The 19,342-nt window shown below is 43.0% G+C and overlaps 1 protein-coding gene across 1 annotated transcript; it reads left to right on the plus strand.

Moving 5' to 3' along the window:
- Positions 1-135: 135 nt before the first annotated feature.
- LOC121553987 (phosphoinositide 3-kinase regulatory subunit 5) lies at positions 136-18,606 on the plus strand. Its single transcript, XM_041867401.2, has 18 exons — positions 136-370; positions 8,206-8,318; positions 9,114-9,229; positions 9,479-9,547; positions 9,648-9,786; positions 12,327-12,396; positions 12,746-12,920; positions 13,137-13,305; positions 13,421-13,501; positions 13,706-14,619; positions 15,111-15,236; positions 15,337-15,468; positions 15,614-15,707; positions 16,128-16,204; positions 16,341-16,434; positions 16,611-16,696; positions 17,192-17,307; positions 17,781-18,606. The coding sequence occupies exons 2-18, from the start codon at positions 8,219-8,221 to the stop codon at positions 17,926-17,928; spliced, it is 2,706 nt and encodes a 901-aa protein (XP_041723335.2). The 5' UTR covers positions 136-370; positions 8,206-8,218; the 3' UTR covers positions 17,929-18,606.
- The last annotated feature ends 736 nt before the right edge of the window (positions 18,607-19,342 follow it).

The following is a 19,342-nucleotide window of genomic DNA, read 5'->3' on the forward strand; positions in this document are numbered from 1 at the left end:
AGCAGGGAAACAAACAAATGAGACAAATTACTTCCTTTAGGGAGGCCAACAGACACAGACACCCACACTCTGCCTTCCTCATTGTGCTTACATGCACCTCTCTCATTCACTTCCTGTTTGACACAAGCTCTCTGCGTGTGGAGGGACTATATCTCCACTACTACTACTGCGGCTACTGTGACTGGTGGTTAGTCTACAGCTGTTGTTTTTCTGGGGCCATACACAGCACTAGTAAAGGATGTGGCTCATCTGCTCTCCTCCTCTTCTCTCTTGTGAATAAATGGCAGTGGGATTGGAGTCATTGGACCTGAGGGGCTTTCGCACAAACTGACGCCAAAAGGCTATGGATGTTACTGGACGATAACAGTAGGTAAGCAGTGTGGAGGACTAGTGGACTATCTCCTGAAGGGGATCTGGTGCTTTATCTGTGGTTGTAACCCTACAAGGCTATTGTCTTTTCACAATGTATGAGCATGCTTTTGTGGCACAGTCGATGGTGCACTGGGCTTCGGGCCAGAAGGTTGAAGGTTAAGGGCGAATTTGGTGGAGGGGAGTAGCCCCGACTGGGACTCGAACCCGGGTCCAGTGACTCATGCCAACTAAATTACTGGAGCCTAAAGATCCAGAATAATAGGCAATAGAAAAGTTTAGAAAATATAACATCTGGACAATCTGTAAAGTACTCAGCAAGTGTCTATGACTCCAGACTCAGATATTCACAATGATATTTTCTTCAAATGTAGACATTTGACCTTGGATATGAGTTACTATGGCCTTAGAATTGTCAGTTGTCTTCATCTGTGGATGATGCCTTGTCACTGAACATTTCTACTGGCCATTGTGCCCACAACTGCAAACAGAGAAAATACTGGTGCCATACATCTGAGAAGGGAACATTTTATTTTGTACTAATCCTTGGACTAGACCAGCCAATTGAATAAACCTAACCAATGCCCAATTGTCATATCATTGCCTTAATGCTTGTGTTTCTGAATTTGTGGCTGGCTGTTGGTCCAGGGGTGTAAGAAAAGGGTACTGAGACAGTATTATAGTAATAAGGATAGTTAGAGTACTGGTGATGGGCTATTCTGGTTAGATGAGGTCGTCATCCATTAAATTGATATCAAATTATTTTACTTGCAAATTCCACAAATGGACTTGCACTCCATCAATAAAACTGTGGTGACTATCAGAAACCACACCTATAAACCCAACTGTGCTTATTACACGGTTCATGGTAGATTCTGTTACAGTGCTAGGAAAGGAGCTGTCAAAATGATGTCACTGACACACAAGGAAGTAAACTTGCAGACCCCCACCAAGCAGCATTTTTTAAACTTATTTTTAGACACCCTGTGATTGTACTGTCATGCTTCTAATACACAATGAGGAAGTAGATGAATAAGCATGTGTTGGTTGCATGGACACAGTATGCATGCAAACAATGATTATATATGCCATTTAGCAGATGCTTTTATCTAAAGCGAATTAGTCAAGCATGCATACATTCTTCATATGGGTGTTCCCGGGAACCAAACCTTTGATCCTGGCGTTGCAAGCGCCGTGATCTACCAACCAAGCCACGGAGGACCACAGTTATAATACTCTAATACCTCAGCTGTCACTTACAATAAGCCTATGTGTTGACTGATGCACGACTTACAGTAGACCTATGTGTTGACTGATGCACCCCTTACAGTAGGTCTATGTGTTGTCTGATGCACCCCTTACAGTAGGCCTATGTGTTGACTGATGCACCCCTTACAGTAGGCCTATGTGTTGACTGATGCAACACTTACAGTAGGCCTATGTGTTGACTGATGCAACACTTACAGTAGGCCTATGTGTTGACTGATGCAACACTTACAGTAATCTGAAGCTATAGGTACCTGGAAGTCCTTCACAGTCATGTATTTTTCTACTCAGTGTTTTGCTCAAAGATTAGTCAAAGATTGGGAAATGGCCTCTGCAGTTGGGTATTGCAGTTTTTCTAAGAATTATAGTAATGTTACATAAGGAACTACTTAATCCATATCCCAATCATGAGTGTGGATTTACTGTTTCGGCTTTTTAATCTAGCTTTTAATTGAAAACTTATCTCACTTTTATCAGAATTTGATATTTTGTCAACACAATTATTTTGCGAAGGCAGAATGAAACGGAATACTTTTTCATATCTCCAAATGCTCCTTCTAGCAACCTGCTATTGATGTGCAAGTGTGTTTCCGTTTTAGGTATCAGTCTATTGTGAGCACTGAAAATATTTATAACACTAGCAAGGTGTTAACCAAAATTTAGCAGACACTATTATCCAGAGCGACATACAGGAGCAATCGGGCACATCAACAGATTTTTCACCTAGTCAGCTCGGGGATTCGAACCAGAAACCTTTGTTACTGGCTCAATACTCTAAACTGCTAGGCTACCTGCTGCTCTACAGCATAAGATTGGATGTCACCCACCTCCCTATTTCTATCGCCAAGCACTAGTGAAAGCAGCAATACCCATTTTTAGTAGACAAGATAATTTGGTTAGCACGCACATCAAAACGCCCTGCAGTATGATTCACACAACCTCTCTTCCTGTTTACCTCTTTACCAGTCTTATCTATCTACAAAATCTACAATTTCACTTTTCTACACACACTCATAACTCTCCCACGTTACACCTCACTCACCCAGGGGTACGTTCAGTAGGCAAATGTGGAACGTTGCAGATAGAAATGTAATAAATAGAGCTGACATGATTCCTTATTCTACATGTCAGAGAGGCATGTTTGTTCTACGTATTTTGTTAAACATATTTCTATCTGAAGGTAACCTGAACACGCCCCAGGTCTTTCACATTGCGTACACTATATCTACATTGCACGTTATACACTAATGCTAGGATTAGAGCAGTCAAACATTATACACCTGACTGATTTTCCTTATTTACATATCATGTGCTCATGATATTCTAACTGACAGTCTAGCTATATATATATATATATATAACACAGTGTGGAGGTTTGGTAGTCATGTCTGTCTTATATCAAACCTGGCTCGTAGTCCATAACATCCAGTGCAAGACCAACATCATGCAATTCAGACCATATTTGCATAATTGGCCACTCCCTCTTATAATATCTTTACTGGGGACGTGAGGATCAAAGTCTGTATAATGACACTGTTGTTCTAACTCCCATCCACCTTGTGGATCTATTGTCACTTGTCTTAATGTGTCCTGAATCTGATCATAAGATATGTGTAGAGTGTACAGTAAGGACCACACCGCAGACAGTAATGCGTAAAAAAACATTTTAATCAGATAAAAGTGTTCAGTACATAATAGTAACTGCAGATGTGGCCACTTCTTTACTTCCACCATAGAGTGTAATGAACTTTACCATCATTGATACCCTGCCTCTGCATCCCACTGTACCTGGTTGGGCCTGTACGTGCGAAAGACACCCCCTCGCCGGTAGTTGCATTGAACAAAAGAGGAAGCAATTAACAGCAGAGCATTATTGTATTATTGTTTAACTTTTGTTATTTCCTAAAACCATAAGAGGCTGGTTCTCATGCAGTAGTCCAGTGGAGAGAAATAGAGGAGAGGAAGGTGATAGGGGGAGGGGGCCTTCAGTGTTTTAAACCCAACAGAGGAAGATTGGATGGGGATATGGGACTCTATCAATTAAAGTACAATGAGACGACCCCCCTCCACCACCTCCTCCCTGGTCTGTGGGAGTCTATCTGAGAGGCTGATCACACCACAACAATGGAGAGGCACCTGTTTCCCTTCCAGAGCTGGGGAGCTATCTTCCTGTTTGGAAGCTGTTGTGATCAGGCTAGGCAAGAGGAAGAGAAAGAGGAAAGAAAAGACTTGGGAAGAAGGAAGAGTCTCACACTGTGTCTGAGGGAAGAGCATTGTAGAGGCAAAGAAGAAAGTGTAGAGCTAAGCTGGTTGCCAGATCTTTTGCTCGTTGTCATGGCTATAACACTGTTTTTGAGGGTAGGGTACCATAGAATTACATATAGCCATTTAATAGGATCTCCGTGGAGGGTACAGGCTGAGTGGGAAGCTAACCTGGTTGCCAGATCTGCTTGTGCTAACTCTTCTGTTGTTAATTTGATTGGAGAGTTGGCTAAAGTATACACAGATCTGGCAACCCGGCTAGCGGCAAACTGAAGATCTTGTTACTGTTGACTTGACATTACTTGAGGGCCTTCATCATGCCACAGCTGTGTGCAAGAGTGCTCCATCAGGATTGAGTCACATTCAGGCTTGACCTATAAATCTGCTGACAATAAGACTAAATAGTCAGGTTATGTTCGGTCAGGCTCAATATGACTCAGTTGTTGGCTTGATCGTGGCAGTCAGTTGTTTGTATTGATCCGTTGATGTATCTGATCCTAATTGATTAATTGGATGAGATCGGATGTGTCATGCTAGTACCTTGGGTTAAAATCAGGGATTAGTGGAAAACCTGCAGATGCTACACTCTTAGGAAAAAAGGGTTCCCAAAGGGTTCTCCGGCTGTCCCCATAGGAGAACCCTTTAAAACAAAAATCAAAGTAGAACCCATTTTGGTTCCATGTAGAACCATCTGTGGAAAGGGTTCTAGATGGAACCCAAAAGGGTTCTACCAGGAACCAAAAAGGGTTCTTCAAAGGGCTCTCCCATGGGGACAGCCGAAGATCCATTTTTAGGTTCTAGATAGCACCTTTTTTTCTAAGAGTGTAGGATACTCCAAAATGATATGTGATGTGAAGGACAAAGGAGAGACCGGAGACATGGCACCTAGAGACAGATGTGACTTTTTAGTCAGCTTTCGCAACAGCTGAAAATGTGGAAGTGACCTTGTTGACGTTTGAGAGGACATTCATACATCCTCTTATGAAAGCCCACAATTTCATATATTTTCAATAGTTGCCATGCAAACAGAATGATTCAATTACTGAATAGAATTTTCCAGAACAGCCTGTTACTCTATGCTATTGTTACATTGACTATGTGAAATATATCCAACAGTCACTGATGTTTAGAAAATGTTGGTAACACTTTGTTTGAAGGACTTTACATATTACATATTTACATATTCATAATCCATACTAAATGCATTCATACCACTACATAATAATTTAAATAAGATAATAACCTACAGTCAGCCATTATATGGCAGTGGATGACTCACTCTGAATATCCTACTGTATATGAGATCATAAGAGTTGCTTTATTATACCCAGAGTTAACATCTGACCCTAGGCTGGATACAGACATCAGAACTTCTATGACTTATTAGTACCTTCCCATTCCACCTGACCTGTGTCCAACAATGACCAGTGGGTCATTACTGGTTAGTATCAAACAGTAACTTTCCTACACCTACTGACCGTGCCACACATCTTGCCTGGTCCCAGACCTGTTTGTGTTGTCCTGCCAACTCCTATGGTCATTGTCAACCCAAACAATGACAGATTTGGCAAGACAGCCCAAACAGATCTCAGACCAGGCTATAACACTTTTGGGGACACATTTACATTTTTACATTTTAGTCATTTAGCAGACGCTCTTATCCAGAGCGACTTACAGTTAGTGAGTGCATACATTTTTCATACTTGCCCCCCGTGGGAATCGAACCCACAACCCTGGCGTTGCAAGCGCCATGCTCTACCTACTGAGCCACACGGGACACAATACACCTTTAGCGAAGGGGGCTGAGAACTAGGCTGTATGGACGTGTTGTTTATGTAACGTCTATTATTATTGTCGGGGTTTACCATATTGTTGTTATTAACAGTAGTGGTGCTGGGAAATAATGGCTAATTACTCTGACCCCCTGGCCTTTGGTCACATGCTCTTCCTCTCATGGTTCCTTAGGGGCCTTAATGGCGGGGGCGCCCCGCCGGTTAGCTTCTGAAGCCGGGGCTAACCCTCGATTTCCCCATCCGTCTGACTATCCGCTCTCTGGCCCTGTTGTGTTTGTGTGTGTCACAGGAGGCTGCTGAGGGAAGGACAGCTCATATTAATGGCCAGAACGGAGCGAATGGAATGGCATCAAACACATGGAAACCATGGAAACCATGTGTTTGATGTATTTGATAACATGCCACTGATTCCGCTCCAGCCATTACCACGAGCCTGTCCTCCCCAATTAAGGTTCCACCAACCTCCTGTGGTGTTTGTGTGCTTCTTTGTGTGTGTGTGTCTAGCCCCCCAGACCCATCTGTACACAATGACAGTTTCCTGTCATGTGGTCAACACTGTGAAAAGTCCCACACAAGACCTAGAAATAGGGAGACTTCTCATCATGAGAATTTATAATATTGCCTTTCTCAACAGCAGTTGAATGACCCAGTTGAGAAAGCTTGGCTTTGTCTAACCCCTGGCCCCTCTAACATTACTTCAAGAGCTGGTTTCCAGAACCCAAATGAAGCCTGCTCCTGGTGTTAAAATGCTTCAAATGAACTAGTACTTGTTTTGACCTGGAGCTAAAACATAAACAGACCCTATCTCTGTATCAACATAAGGCCAGTGAGGAACACTCATAGATAAGGATTGGTTGGTCAGAATCAGCATAAGTCCACTCAGAGCAGGTGTCTGGTGGATTTTTCATTCACCGTACTTTGGTGAGATATTACCACTAATCAGCATGGCGATCACTCCTCTGACCTTTTGTGCATTTGTGTGAGTCATTCATAGGCACAGATTCATATGCAGCACGGTGCTATCTGGCACACATCATCACTCACATGTGGGATATAGGGGATTTCTCTGTCTCGATGGGGAGTTTTTGAGCCTGTTATTGGATACTAACACTTGGTGGGAGGGATTTAAGTGTATTGTCTCATGAAAAACATTTGTTTTCACTCAACAAAGGAAGCTGCACTGTCCACTTTCGAAACTCCAAACCTGGGCTTTAACCCATGGTAAAGTTCCCCAGTGGGGCAAGAAAGGACAATATAGTAGCAGCCTTAGACAGTACCATTGGTTATGTCCCTATATTGGAATCTTAGAATGTGTACAGTCGATTCAAACACTAGTAGCCTGGTCCCAGATCTGTTTGTGCTCTTGCCAACTCCTACTGCTCTCATTGTCAGGACAAAGGCATGGCAATGAGTGATACGGAGTTGGCATGATAGCACAAATAGACTGGCACTCAGGCTAATACAAAGATGTTTCTCTGTGAATGTACAGTATCCTACATTACTGTAGCTGGTCAAAAACACATCAATGACTTTGACAAGCATTTTCACAGGCCTTTCTTGAGACATCTGCAGATTGTATCATGAAGTTATAACCAAAGAACGTCCGGCTGTTGATCAATCTGCAGTCAACACATTCATACAGTAGGCTACTGTACTTGTCACTGTACATGATCAATTGGTGAGCTAGTCGCATGAATTATTGTAGTGTCACCGACTACTTGAAGATTGTTGTGAAAAACAATTAGACATTTTTGTTAAATAACACAATTATTAACAAATTATTACCAGTTATTACAGTAATAGACAGCAAATTCATCAGCCTCCAGTAGTTTTGAGGATATAATGTACATTTATTCATGTGATGTTGATGCAGAGACTGGATTATAGAAACATGAAACTCCTGTGATTGAGAGTGAGATTGTCTGTTATGATACAACACCATCATGCATAACAGAGGAGATTCAACACAATTATAACACGACTGAAACAAAGTCCAACCATAGAGCCTAACACCTGGGTCGAAACAGGCATGAAACAGGAACATTTTGAAGCTGAAAAATGATTTTTGATAATATACCAGTTAATGTTCTCTGTTTCAAACCATGTTCAAATCGTTTGGTTTCTACTGAACATGCCTGTTGTTTGTCCTAATACCAGGAAATCCCATATGCTATTGTCTCTATATGATTCCCAGGAACACAGATGAGGGTGATGCCTATGAAGGGCCATAGAAATATAATAAACTATGAGAAGGGCAGGAAGGAAGATAAACAAACTGATATTCTCTTTCTCCATCCCCCTGAAAATCCCTCCTGTCCTGTGGCTTTTCCACGAAACTCGTGAGGGCATTTTCATATGTCCTCTGTGATGTATACCAACATGCAAAACTGGACCTGTGTTTACTTCCTTGATCTGATAAGTCTAATATGTTTTCACGGAAAGAGAAGGATGAATGGAGAGAAGTGTGTGTGTGTGTAATGAATGTTTATCTCACAATCCCTCTCTTCTACTCCAGGTTGTGAGAAGACATGCAGCACACGTCGTGTACTGAGGACCGGATCCAGCATGCTCTGGACCGATGTCTGGATGGGCTCAGACCCAGCCCCACGACACCACAACCCTGGAACGGTAAGCCTCATCTGGGCTGAGCAGGGTCGGACATGGGGGGTGTATTTCATCTCTTCATTGGTGACTTAGTTTTCATTCTAAGGGAAATTATTTTGTAAGAAAGGCATAATATGGTTGTTCACATGATATGGAAAGCAGGCCTGTTCACGTGTCACTGTTGCATGTAGTTCATGTTAGAGTATTGATCCAAACTGTAGGAACATTTTCTAAGTGTGGTGTTACTGAAAGTCTACATGGTATCAAATAGCATGAGATGTTTCACATTTCAAGTGTCCAGCAACATGTAACCCCTCCACAAGGTCATCTTCATTACCTGTCAGTCAGACCACACTGACAGTAAATAGTTTTTTCTCAATTTATAAACACCAGAACTGTTCATTTTGACAGGGATATTTGAAGCCCAGTAGGCCTAGTGAGTCTGTTGTTGTTAAACTGTCAGAGAAGTGTTATTATGTGCTAGAGGAAGTATCAACGTCGACACTATGGCTGTGGAGGAAGTGGTGGCACAGACCACCGCAGTGTGCCTGAAGTATGATGAGGTAGTGTGAGGGGGTAGGATCGGTTAGTGTAGTAGAGTGTAGCAGCACCAACTGTGTCAGATATGATACACCTACACACTGTGGTTTTATATGTCATGTTTTCAGATGGTACCTTGTTACCACATAGGGTGTTGAAAGGAAGTTATTAATTTGTTCCAAGTATGCTGTGTACCCTTCAGGGAAGCTGCATGTTCTAGTTTCATAAACATGTTACACAATGTGCCATGCTCCCTCTGATGTGACGTGTTTGCTTCAGTCCTGATGTGCTCGGTGGGCCAGTCTATGAACCGCTGGAGTCTGGAGGAACTGGTGAAGAGAGACCCAGAGAACTTCCTCATCCTCCTGCAGCAGATCCTCAGGAAGACCCGAGAGGTGAGTGGTCACAGGTCATTACTGAAAGGTCAGAGGCCATCATAACTCCTCTACTCAGGATGCTGCTATGACCTAGATTCTTATGGTCACATGTCATGGTGACCCCAAGCCTCTACAGAATGTAGGTGGGATTTTAGACACACAGTCTGATCGAGAGTATGTGATTAGCCACCTTGTGGTGGGAATTGAGAACTGAAACTGTAAAGTGTTTATGTGAATGAACTTTTGGGTCTCTGTATGTGTGTGCAGGTTCAGGAGCAGTGTCAGTATGAGCTGGTGGCTCCCCTCGCTATCATGTTCTCCTCCACTCTGCTACAGGTAATGGTAATCAATAAATCAATCAATCAATCAATTGAAGAAATCAAACACGAGAACCCCAACCTTAGTCACCTCTAACTATGTGTTTTTCTGGTTGCAGACCCCCTTCTGTCCCCCTGACATGGAGCTGCTGGAGGAGGCCTGTGAGGTGTTTGGCTGTTTCCTGACGTGGCCAGAGCCTTACTGCAGTGTGTGTAAAGGACTGCTCTCCACTTTACACCAGGAACTCAAGGCCCCAGGTAAACATTGAAAGACATGTGAACTACTCTAGGTTTTATACATCTATGTTTCTGTGGGGGTTTTGAACTATTCATTTACTTCATTGATGAGCAACGTGGACTTTGGATCAATATGAGGTCAAAAACAGACATATGAAAGATGTGTAAGACAGCCTTTCTTTTTTGTGAGACAACAAGTGCCTAGGTTGACTTCTCTCTCAATGGTCCGAGCCATAGTTACTCAGGAGTGTAATCATTACGCCGATTCTGTTGCAAAACGTTTTGCAATAAACTGTTTACTCCAAACACTGGAAACTCAAACAAGAGTTTCTATTGAACAAATTCAGGTAGGTCCCTCCCCGTTTCGTTCAGTTTGCTCTGTTTGATTCATTTGATTCTTCAACCGTAAATGGTTTCCGTATGAATACACCCCATGTCATGTACTGTGGCTCTGTCAACCATGATGAGTGACTGCCACCTAGTGACTCAAACAGATAACACAGGAAGATGAAACGCACAAATACGGTGCCTTCAGAAAGTATTCACACCCTTTTACTTTTTCCACATTTTGTTGTGTTACAGCCTGAATTTAAAATTTGATTAAATTGAGATGTTTTTTAATCACTGGCCTGCACACAATACCCCATAATGTCAAAGTGTAATTATGTTTTTAGAAAGTTTAGAAATTAATAAAAAATCAAAAGCTGAAATGTCTTGAGTCAATAAGTATTCAACCCGTTTGTTATGGCAAACCTAAATAAGTTCAGGAGTAAAAATGTGCTTAACAAGTCACTTAATAAGTTGCATGGACTCACTCTGTGTGCAATAATAGTGTTTAACATGATTTTTAGATGACTACCTCATCGCTGTACCCCACACATACAATTATCTGTAAGGACCCTCAGTTGAGCAGTGCATTTCAAACACAGATGCAACCACAAAGACCAGGGAGGTTTTCCAATGCCTCACAAAGAAGGGCACCTATTGGTTAAAAAAAAGCAGACACTCATATCTCTTTGAGCATGGTGAAGTTATTAATTACACTTTGGATGGTGTATCAATACACACAGTCACTACAAAGATACAGGCATCCTTCCTAACTCAGTTGCCGGAGAGCAAGGAAGCCGCTCAGGGATTTCACCATGCCAATGGTGACTTTAAAACAGTTAGAGTTTAATGGCTGTGATAGGAGGAAAACTGAGGATGGATCAACAACATTGTAGTTACTCCACAATACTAACCTAATTGAAGTGAAAAGAAGGAAGCCTGTACAGAATAAAAATATTCCAAATCATGCATCCTGTTTTCAACAAGGCACTAAAGTAATACTGCAAAAATGTGGCAAAGCAATTAACTTTTTGTCCTGAATACAAAGTGAAATGTTTGGGGCAAATCCAATACAACACATTACTGAGTACCAGTCTCCATATTTTCAAGCATAGTGGTGGCTGCATTATGTTATGGGTATGCTTGTCATCGTTAAGGACTGGGGAGTTTTTCAAGATAAAAAAGAAATGGAATGGAGCTGAGAACAGGCAAAATCCTAGAGGAAAACCTGATTCAGTCTGCTTTCCACCAGACACTAGGAGATTAATTCACCTTTCAGCAGGACAATAACCTAAAACACAAGGCCCAATCTACACTGGAGTTGCTTACCAAGAAGACAGTGAATGTACCTGAGTGGCTGAGTTTTACAGTTATGACTTAAATCTACTTGAAAATCTATGGCAAGACCTGAAAATTGTTGTCTAGCAATGATCAACAACCAATTGGACAGAGCTTGAAGAATTTTGAAAAGAATAATGGGCAAATGTTGCACAATCAAGGTGTGGAAAGCTCTTAGAGACTTACCCAGAAAGACTTACAGCTGTAATTGCTGCCAAAGGTGCTTCTACAAAGTATTGACTCAGGGGTGTAAATACTTATGTAAATGAGATAATTCTGTATTTAATTTTCAATACATTTGCAAAAAAAATCTAAAAACATGTTTTAACTTTGTCATTATGAGGGATTGTGTGTAGATGGGTGAGTATTTTTAAAAAATTTAATCAATTTTGAATTAGGCTGTAACACAACTATATGTGGAATAAGTAAAGGGGTATGAATACTTTCTGAAGGCACTGTAGATATAACATAATCGGATGAACTTGATCACCTCAAAGTGATCAAGTTAGGTAAGTTAAGAGTCGAGTCAAGTTAGGTAAATGTGTCTGCTCAAACATGTGCCATTGATAATGGAGAAGTGATTTAGGGTTCTGTTGTAGCCTGTTCTTTGAAAGCGGATGTGCGATATTTCAATTCACAAAAGAATGAAAAGCAGAGCTATGACAACCTCTCAACTACCTGGAAGAGGATAGTGACAGATCAAATAAAGAATACCACGGAAATCTGAGAAAGTCACGTCAGGTAGAGGCCAATGAATGAATGAACTTGCAGTGTTGTGAATGGGCCTCACTATTTTGTGATGTTGTGAGATCAAATTATTATGTAATTGTGTGCAATACAATACTTTAGTGTGCAAGGAACAATCAACTTATTCAGCGTGTGTGTTCATTTCACAGGGATTTCCTATCACAGACTGGTGAGAGAAGAGCAAGGCCTGGCCACCTCAAAACATCACTCAAAAACAATGTAGGTTGTCAACAGCTCAACTGCTATATTTTACTACAGCTTATTAGAAAGTATTGTGCATTTTTGTCTTGCACAGGTCTGGAAATCCCCTTCAGTTATTGATTCTCCCCACCCACTCCCAGCCCAATATATCACTACTTCCGTTTCACTCTCGTGTGTTTTTCTTCTGTTAGCATTCCCCTTGTTCTGTTTCTGTGTTACTGGGTGTGTATTTATGTGTGTAACAAAGGCATTTGTATCTTGCTGTTATACAATTAGTGTAACAAGGAATAATAATATTGACTCGTTTTTAGAGTGCAGACCTCTATCACCCCTGTGTTTCCACGACTATGCCATCTCATCCCTATAGGACGGTTCTGTTGATGAACCCTGGTGAGGTGCCTCCTGAGTTCTTGTCTGTGGCAGAGCAGCTGAGTAGCATCCAACAGTCCCAGAGAGAGACATACATCACACTGGTCAAACATACCTACCAGGCTACTCTGGGCACCAAGTACCTCCTGGCCAACATCCACAAAGCCCTGCAGGTACTGGACAACACAATATACCACTAGAGAGCTATAGAGATACCGATAGAAATAAAGTGATTTTTGCGAAGATTTTGTTAGTCTCGATGGCTGTGTAATCTGTTCGTTTTTCATCATGGTCAAAATGAATGTTTAGTAGTTTGATAGTTTGTTAGTGCCTCTGAAATGGACCACCTATCTTATGTACAGTAACAAAACATAACTATCTCTCCACAGGTCAAGAGTCTAGAGGAGCTGGCGGAGATCTTCTCCATGGTAACCGACGTCCTGGAGACGGCCGCTGCCATGGGCGACCCGGTGAAAGGCCGTGATCATGTGACCCAGGGCCTGGAGGGGCTGAGGGAGAGGATTGGCGTCCCAGCATCCAATGGCAGGAAGTCTGACGGTGAGAGGGCGGAGCCTAACCAGTGCAATGGTTTGTCAAAATGATAGAGGCTTATGAAAAAAATGTCCATACAATGTGTGTAAATGTTGTTTTGTTGTATTTATTCTGTTTTTAGGAATGCTGCAAACTCTGCTGCAAACTCTACCACTGCCCACAGCCAAGTGCTACATGTTTCACTGGGACAAGGACAACTTTGGTAAAGGACTTTGGTCTTCACTCTCTCATGAAATGGCTTGTCATGGGATCCCCCCTGTTGAGTCTGGTTCCTCTCAAGGTTTCTCCCTACCTAGGTTGACTTTCCTTTCTCTTTGGGGATTTCGACTTGGATTGTGACGAATGAATTTGTAGACGGTGCTTTACAGTACATGTAACTGATAGACTGTGTCCTTGTGATTTTCAGACATCCTCAACACCATCCTGGAGAACGAGCATGACCTAACCGGCTTCCAGGCCTCCAGTGATCAGGGTGACGGCGAAGATGAGGAGGAGGAAGGGGCAGAGTTCGACCTGGAGGAGGAAGAGGGAGAGACGGAAGAGGGAGAGGAGGAGTTTGTCTCCGCCATGTCTATGTACAACTGCTGCAGAGTGGACCACCGAGCCTCTACCTTCTCCACCGTCTCCTCCCTCTCCACTGCCTCTAAAGACTCCATGTACTCCACCTTGTCCTTGGCCTCCGGATCCCACGCCCCCTCCGTCCTCTCAGTCACTTCCGGCATCGACAGCGACTTCTACGAAGACCCAGAGGACGGCACCGCCACCTCCACCTCCAGCCCCTCCCCTTCGGAACGGAGCCCATCGTCCGGCAAGTCAGCCAAAGCTTCGGCCCGTCTGAGCCAGCACCTCTCCCGTCTCTTCAAGACAAAGACTCAGTCCCTGACCAGAGCCAAGAGCCTCGGCAGCCCAGATGCTAAGGACTTGGTCGTGGTTCGTTCCAAGCGCTCCAACTCCCTCCCGCAGCAGGTGCATCTACGCAGCCCAGACTCCCTGTTCCAGACCCCCTGTACCCCCCAGGCCCTCAAGCACGTGTGCTTCCACCGGAGGCCCATCCTGAGCAGTGACGAGGAGGGCAACAGTAATGCCACCACCCTGAGGGTGGTAGTGTTTGGGGCCGACCACGTTGCGGGCAAGGTGGCGAGGGCCTATAGTAACCTACGCCAGAGAGAGAACGTTTGCCCGCGCCTCAGCAGAGCCTTCCGACTGCAATTCTACTTTGTGCCCGTGAAGAGGGATGGTGTTGTGAGGTGCCCCAGTCCCAGGTGCCCTAGCCCTGGAGGCCAGTCGGCAAGCCCACGGAGAGGAAGTACATCCTGTACAGTGAGTCCAACTCTTATAGTATAGTGGCCCTATCAGGGTTGGGGTCAATTCTATTTCAATTCAGTCAATTGGGGAGATAATTGACATTTCATTTGTAATATTGAAAAGTGCTACTATTTAAGTTTTTTCAATTCATACATTTAACTTCAATTCCCTTCCTGAATTGATGAGGTTGACCCAAACCCTGGTACAGTTTATGGTGCACCATAAGAGACATCAGCTCTAAAGCTTATAATTCTAGATTATGGGTTGAGTGCTTTTTAGGATACGTGACTGTTTCTGTTTGCCTGGCGACCCATCCACATCGCACCGGCCAAATGCCACGCCCACTAGCGTTTCTTCTCCACAATGAATGTATGGAGAGATTAATAGAGCAACGGAATTCAATTCAGGATGAGTCGTCAGGCAATGTTTCTGTGGCCATACAATACTATTACTACTGCAGCTAAAATGAAGAGAGACTGACGTATTGTGTTGTATTGTTCTTTTAGGAGCTCAACAATCTGGGCACAGAAGACAGCACTAACGACATAGCCCGTTTCATTGGTATGCTGGACCCCTGGTACGAACGCAACACCTTGAGCCTGCTCAGTCTACCAGCCAACGTGGTGTGTCAGGTAAGACCGCATTTTGTGTGTGTGTGTGTGTGTGTGACATATCAAATGCTGCATTTTTTTTGTCTCGCACATAGTCAATGGTATTTACTGTGTCTTGCAGCAAACCTCTAAGATAGAGTCTGAGCTGTATGATAGTTCCTACGAGGATCGTCTGCCCATCCTGGCTGACCTGGTGTTATACTACTGTCGCCATGCCACCCGGCCTGCACTGATGCAGCTCTACCAAGCTGAGGTGAGGCCTGGAGTCTGTCTGTCTCTTTCTCTTTCTCTCTCTCTCTCTCTCTCTCTCTCACTCACACACACACTGCACATCTCCTATACTCCGCCTCCATGTTATAAATGTGTGTATTGAGTGTTTGATGTTCTTGGGGTTGTAGATGACGTTAGCTGGAGGCGAGAGGAGGACAGAGGTGTTCATCCACTCCCTAGAGCTGGGCCACACCGCGGGAACACGAGCCATCAAGGCCATGGGTACTTACATCTGCCTCAGCCCAGTCTCCTAGCAACCAGCCCATAATAAACAACAGGCAGTTAAGATTTTCCAAACAGAAAATATGCATCTTGACTTCAGCCGGGAGTCCAAGGTCTGGATGGATTATATGGTTATGGGAACATCTGCTGTTTCAATCTATGATTCAGAGACTACATTTGTCTAATTTGTTCCTCCATGTCATTTCTTTTATGATACATGACTGAATCTCTTCCACCGCTTTTTGCTTATTAAAAAAAACTAATAATACTAAATGTATAAATCATCATTCTTCATCATCATCATCATCATCATCATCATCATCATCATCATCATCATCAATGATAGATTATTCTTCATCATCATCATGTTCAGCTCTATGGCTGTACCCTAATATGAAGCTCTGTGTTTATCCTTTGTAGGTGCCGCAAGCAAGAGGTTTGGGATTGATGGCGACCGGGAGGCAGTCCCTCTGATGTTAGAGGTGGTTTATAACAGGGTAAGGTGGTGTTCAGTAGCTCTTCATCCTTCTAGAAGCATACTGAAGTGTCAACTGCATAATTAATCATCAATATCTTTGCCTGATGCATTTCTGATGTATTTCTCTCTCTCTCCTTCTTCCTTTTCTCTTTCAGGTGGTTATCAGTGGGAGAAGTCAATGGACGACAAAAGACAAAGTTTGCACCTCCATCAACCTGACCAAAGCCTGCAAGAATCCAGAGGAACTAGGTAATATAACTACAGCAATAAAATAAACTACAGTAATACAATGTTCTGCGGTTCATTCATGAATTGGACATTTCTTGGCTCACGCATGTCAGAGAGCAGCGACATCAGTTAGGTTTGAACGTTTGTTTCAAAAATGCAGAAATCGTGTTTTATCCTTTCCTCCCCCCACGGTTTAGATGCAAAGATGGAGTGCTTGCAGTTGACAATGACAGAAGTACTGAAAAGGCAAAACTCAAACAAATCTAAGAAGGGCTACAATCAGGTGAGCAGGATGTTGTCAGATCGAGTTTGTGTGACTTGCGGTTAGACAGCGTTCATCAACAACTTTACATAAACCACTGTGCTCTATAAGGACTCCATAAAGAGGTCTGTAGCAACATCTCTCATACCCTGAGAATGAACTTATTTCTAGATCGACCTGATAAGAAACCCAATGCACACTTTCACAAACACATCTCAGTTTCTACCTTAACAGAGCACGACTTTCACTTGAGTTTTTTGTTAATTGTCCAACCCTTTTCCTGTTCACTTGATCTTACATGAATATGAGACACTGCATCCTGTAGCTCCGACAAATATAGCATTAATGCCACTAATAAGGCTTTTATTTTGCCTAGTCCTAAACACTTTCACTGGAGATTCTCCTTTGGTCATGCTTTTAAATCCAGGACTATGTTTAATCTGTTTCTGGGAAAACGACCCTTAGAGTCCCAAAATATACTTGTATTCCTTCTAATGGTCAGTTTCTACTTGACAGCAACTGAGCATTACTGAGGTGAAGGTGGACAAGGTGCAGGTTAGTGGGGTTGGTAACACCACCTTCGCTGTGTGTCTGGACCAGGATGAGAAGAAGATCTTCCAGGGTGTCACCAGGTACAGGCATACACACACACACACACACACACACACACACACACACACACACACACACACACACACACACACACACACACACACACACACACACACACAGTCTTGTACAACTAACCTTGTGGGGACACACAATTCAATCCCATTCAAAAACCTATTTTCCCTAACCCCTAAACCTAACCCTTACCCTAACCCAAAACCTAACCTTAACCCTAACCCTAGCTCCTAATCCTAAAACTAACCATAGCTCCTAACCCTAAACCTAATTCTAACCCTAACACTAATTCTAACCTTAACCCAAACCCCCTAGAAATAGCATTTGACCTTTTGTGGACCAACAAAATGTCCCAGTTGGTCCAATTTTTGTTCGTTTACTATTCTTATGGGGACTTCTAGTCCCCACAAGTATAGTTAAACACGTCAACACACACACACACTGACCGCACCGTCTCCTTCCCTCCATCCTTCTCTCCCAGGTGTGAGGTATCTGTATGCTACAAGCCTGACAGCTCTACAGACTGGAGGTTAGGCCAGGGCCTGTCTGCCCAGATCCAGCCTCTCCACCCCACCTTCTGCTCCCTCCTCTGCCTGCCCATAGCCACCTTCAGTGGAGCACAGCCTTGAGAGCAGTGGGCCTCTCCCCTGAAGGGGGAGACCAGCCTTAAAAATATATATACTTTAATGTATTTCTGACACTTTTTTTTAGACAGCTGGTAACATAGGGGGAGACTGGCAAGTGGAGGTGAGAAGCCTTGAGTCTGTGGACCAGACTAAAATGAATGGATGAGACTATTTTTGGAGCCAAGACACATTATGGCTGCTGGATGGTTCAGCGAACCACCCTCCTGTGATGACTAATGTTGGGCTCACACAGTCTTGTGACATTCAGGAGACCCGGTTCGATACCCAGTTTCTAAAATGGACACTATGGATTATGTAAATGATGTACATTTGTATACTATATATTTCTTCCCTGAAAATAACTTCAACATTACACTGTAGCTACACCGGCATTGGTGCAAGGTATTTGAAAGCACTGAAGTCCTCTCTTCCTGCACTGCAATGAGCAACGGTTTCCTGAAATGGAACATTTCTGAAATATCACAGTAACTACTTTAGACCAGCAGGGGAGGCTATTGTGTTCACTTTCCCACACTAGAGTAATGTATGGCAGGTTAATGAGGTAGGAAAAGCAGCCTTTCTCAGGACTCCACAGACTGATCCTATAGCAATTACATTACATGTTGTGTTTTTACATTTGAATGTATATATTTGACATTGTATTAAATAATCCCATTTTGACATTCCATTGTACATAATATAAGGTGTATCATACTAAGTAGCACACTGTAATGTTTATTTGACACTGTATTTGACATAATATAAGATATATGTTTTTATTTAGCTGATACTGATGACCGCAGGGACGCAGAAAGGATATAGATATTCCAGGGTATATTGACCTGGTGTCATAGACCAGTCTATGGTGCTACAGAATAGACTCATCCAGACCATGTCCTTTTGTTAATCACTTATCTAATTTATTGCTGTCTACAGCTTTGCACTGCAGAAAAATGAATATGGTCACAGTAATCAATCATAAAGCAGAATAGAATGCACAGTAAAATAGCCAGTAAAATTGCTTAAAAAAGGGTGAGGTTGGTATGTTAGAAATCTTAGTGTTAAACATGGGTAGGGCTCTGGGTTTATCCTGACTGTGACCGAACCAGTTTTCCTATGATGTCAGGAAAACACCACAGGTTAATACATTACACATGTACACCGAGCGTACAAAACATTAAGAACACCTTGCTAATATTGAGTTGCACCCTCTTTTGCTCTCAGAACAGCCTCAGTTCGTCGGGGCATGTACTCTAAAAGGTGTCAAAAGCGTTCCACAGGGATGCTGGCCTATGTTGACTCCAATGCTTCCCACAGTTGTGTCAAGTTGGCTGGATGTCCTTTGGGTGGTGGACCATTCTTGATACACACGGGAAACTGTTGAGTGTGAAAAACCCATCAGCATTGCAGTTCTTGA

Source organism: Coregonus clupeaformis, unplaced genomic scaffold (assembly GCF_020615455.1).
Source record: "Coregonus clupeaformis isolate EN_2021a unplaced genomic scaffold, ASM2061545v1 scaf0963, whole genome shotgun sequence".
NCBI classification, from domain to species: Eukaryota; Metazoa; Chordata; class Actinopteri; order Salmoniformes; family Salmonidae; genus Coregonus; species Coregonus clupeaformis.

Coding starts and splice junctions, on each gene's coding strand:
- LOC121553987 (XM_041867401.2), top strand. CDS start 8,219: ATGCAGCACACGTCGTGTACTGAGGACCGGATCCAGCATGCTCTGGAC. Junction 9,230..9,478: donor TCCTCAGGAAGACCCGAGAG/GTGAGTGGTCAC, acceptor ATGTGTGTGCAG/GTTCAGGAGCAGTGTCAGTA. Junction 16,205..16,340: donor TAGAGGTGGTTTATAACAGG/GTAAGGTGGTGT, acceptor TTTCTCTTTCAG/GTGGTTATCAGTGGGAGAAG.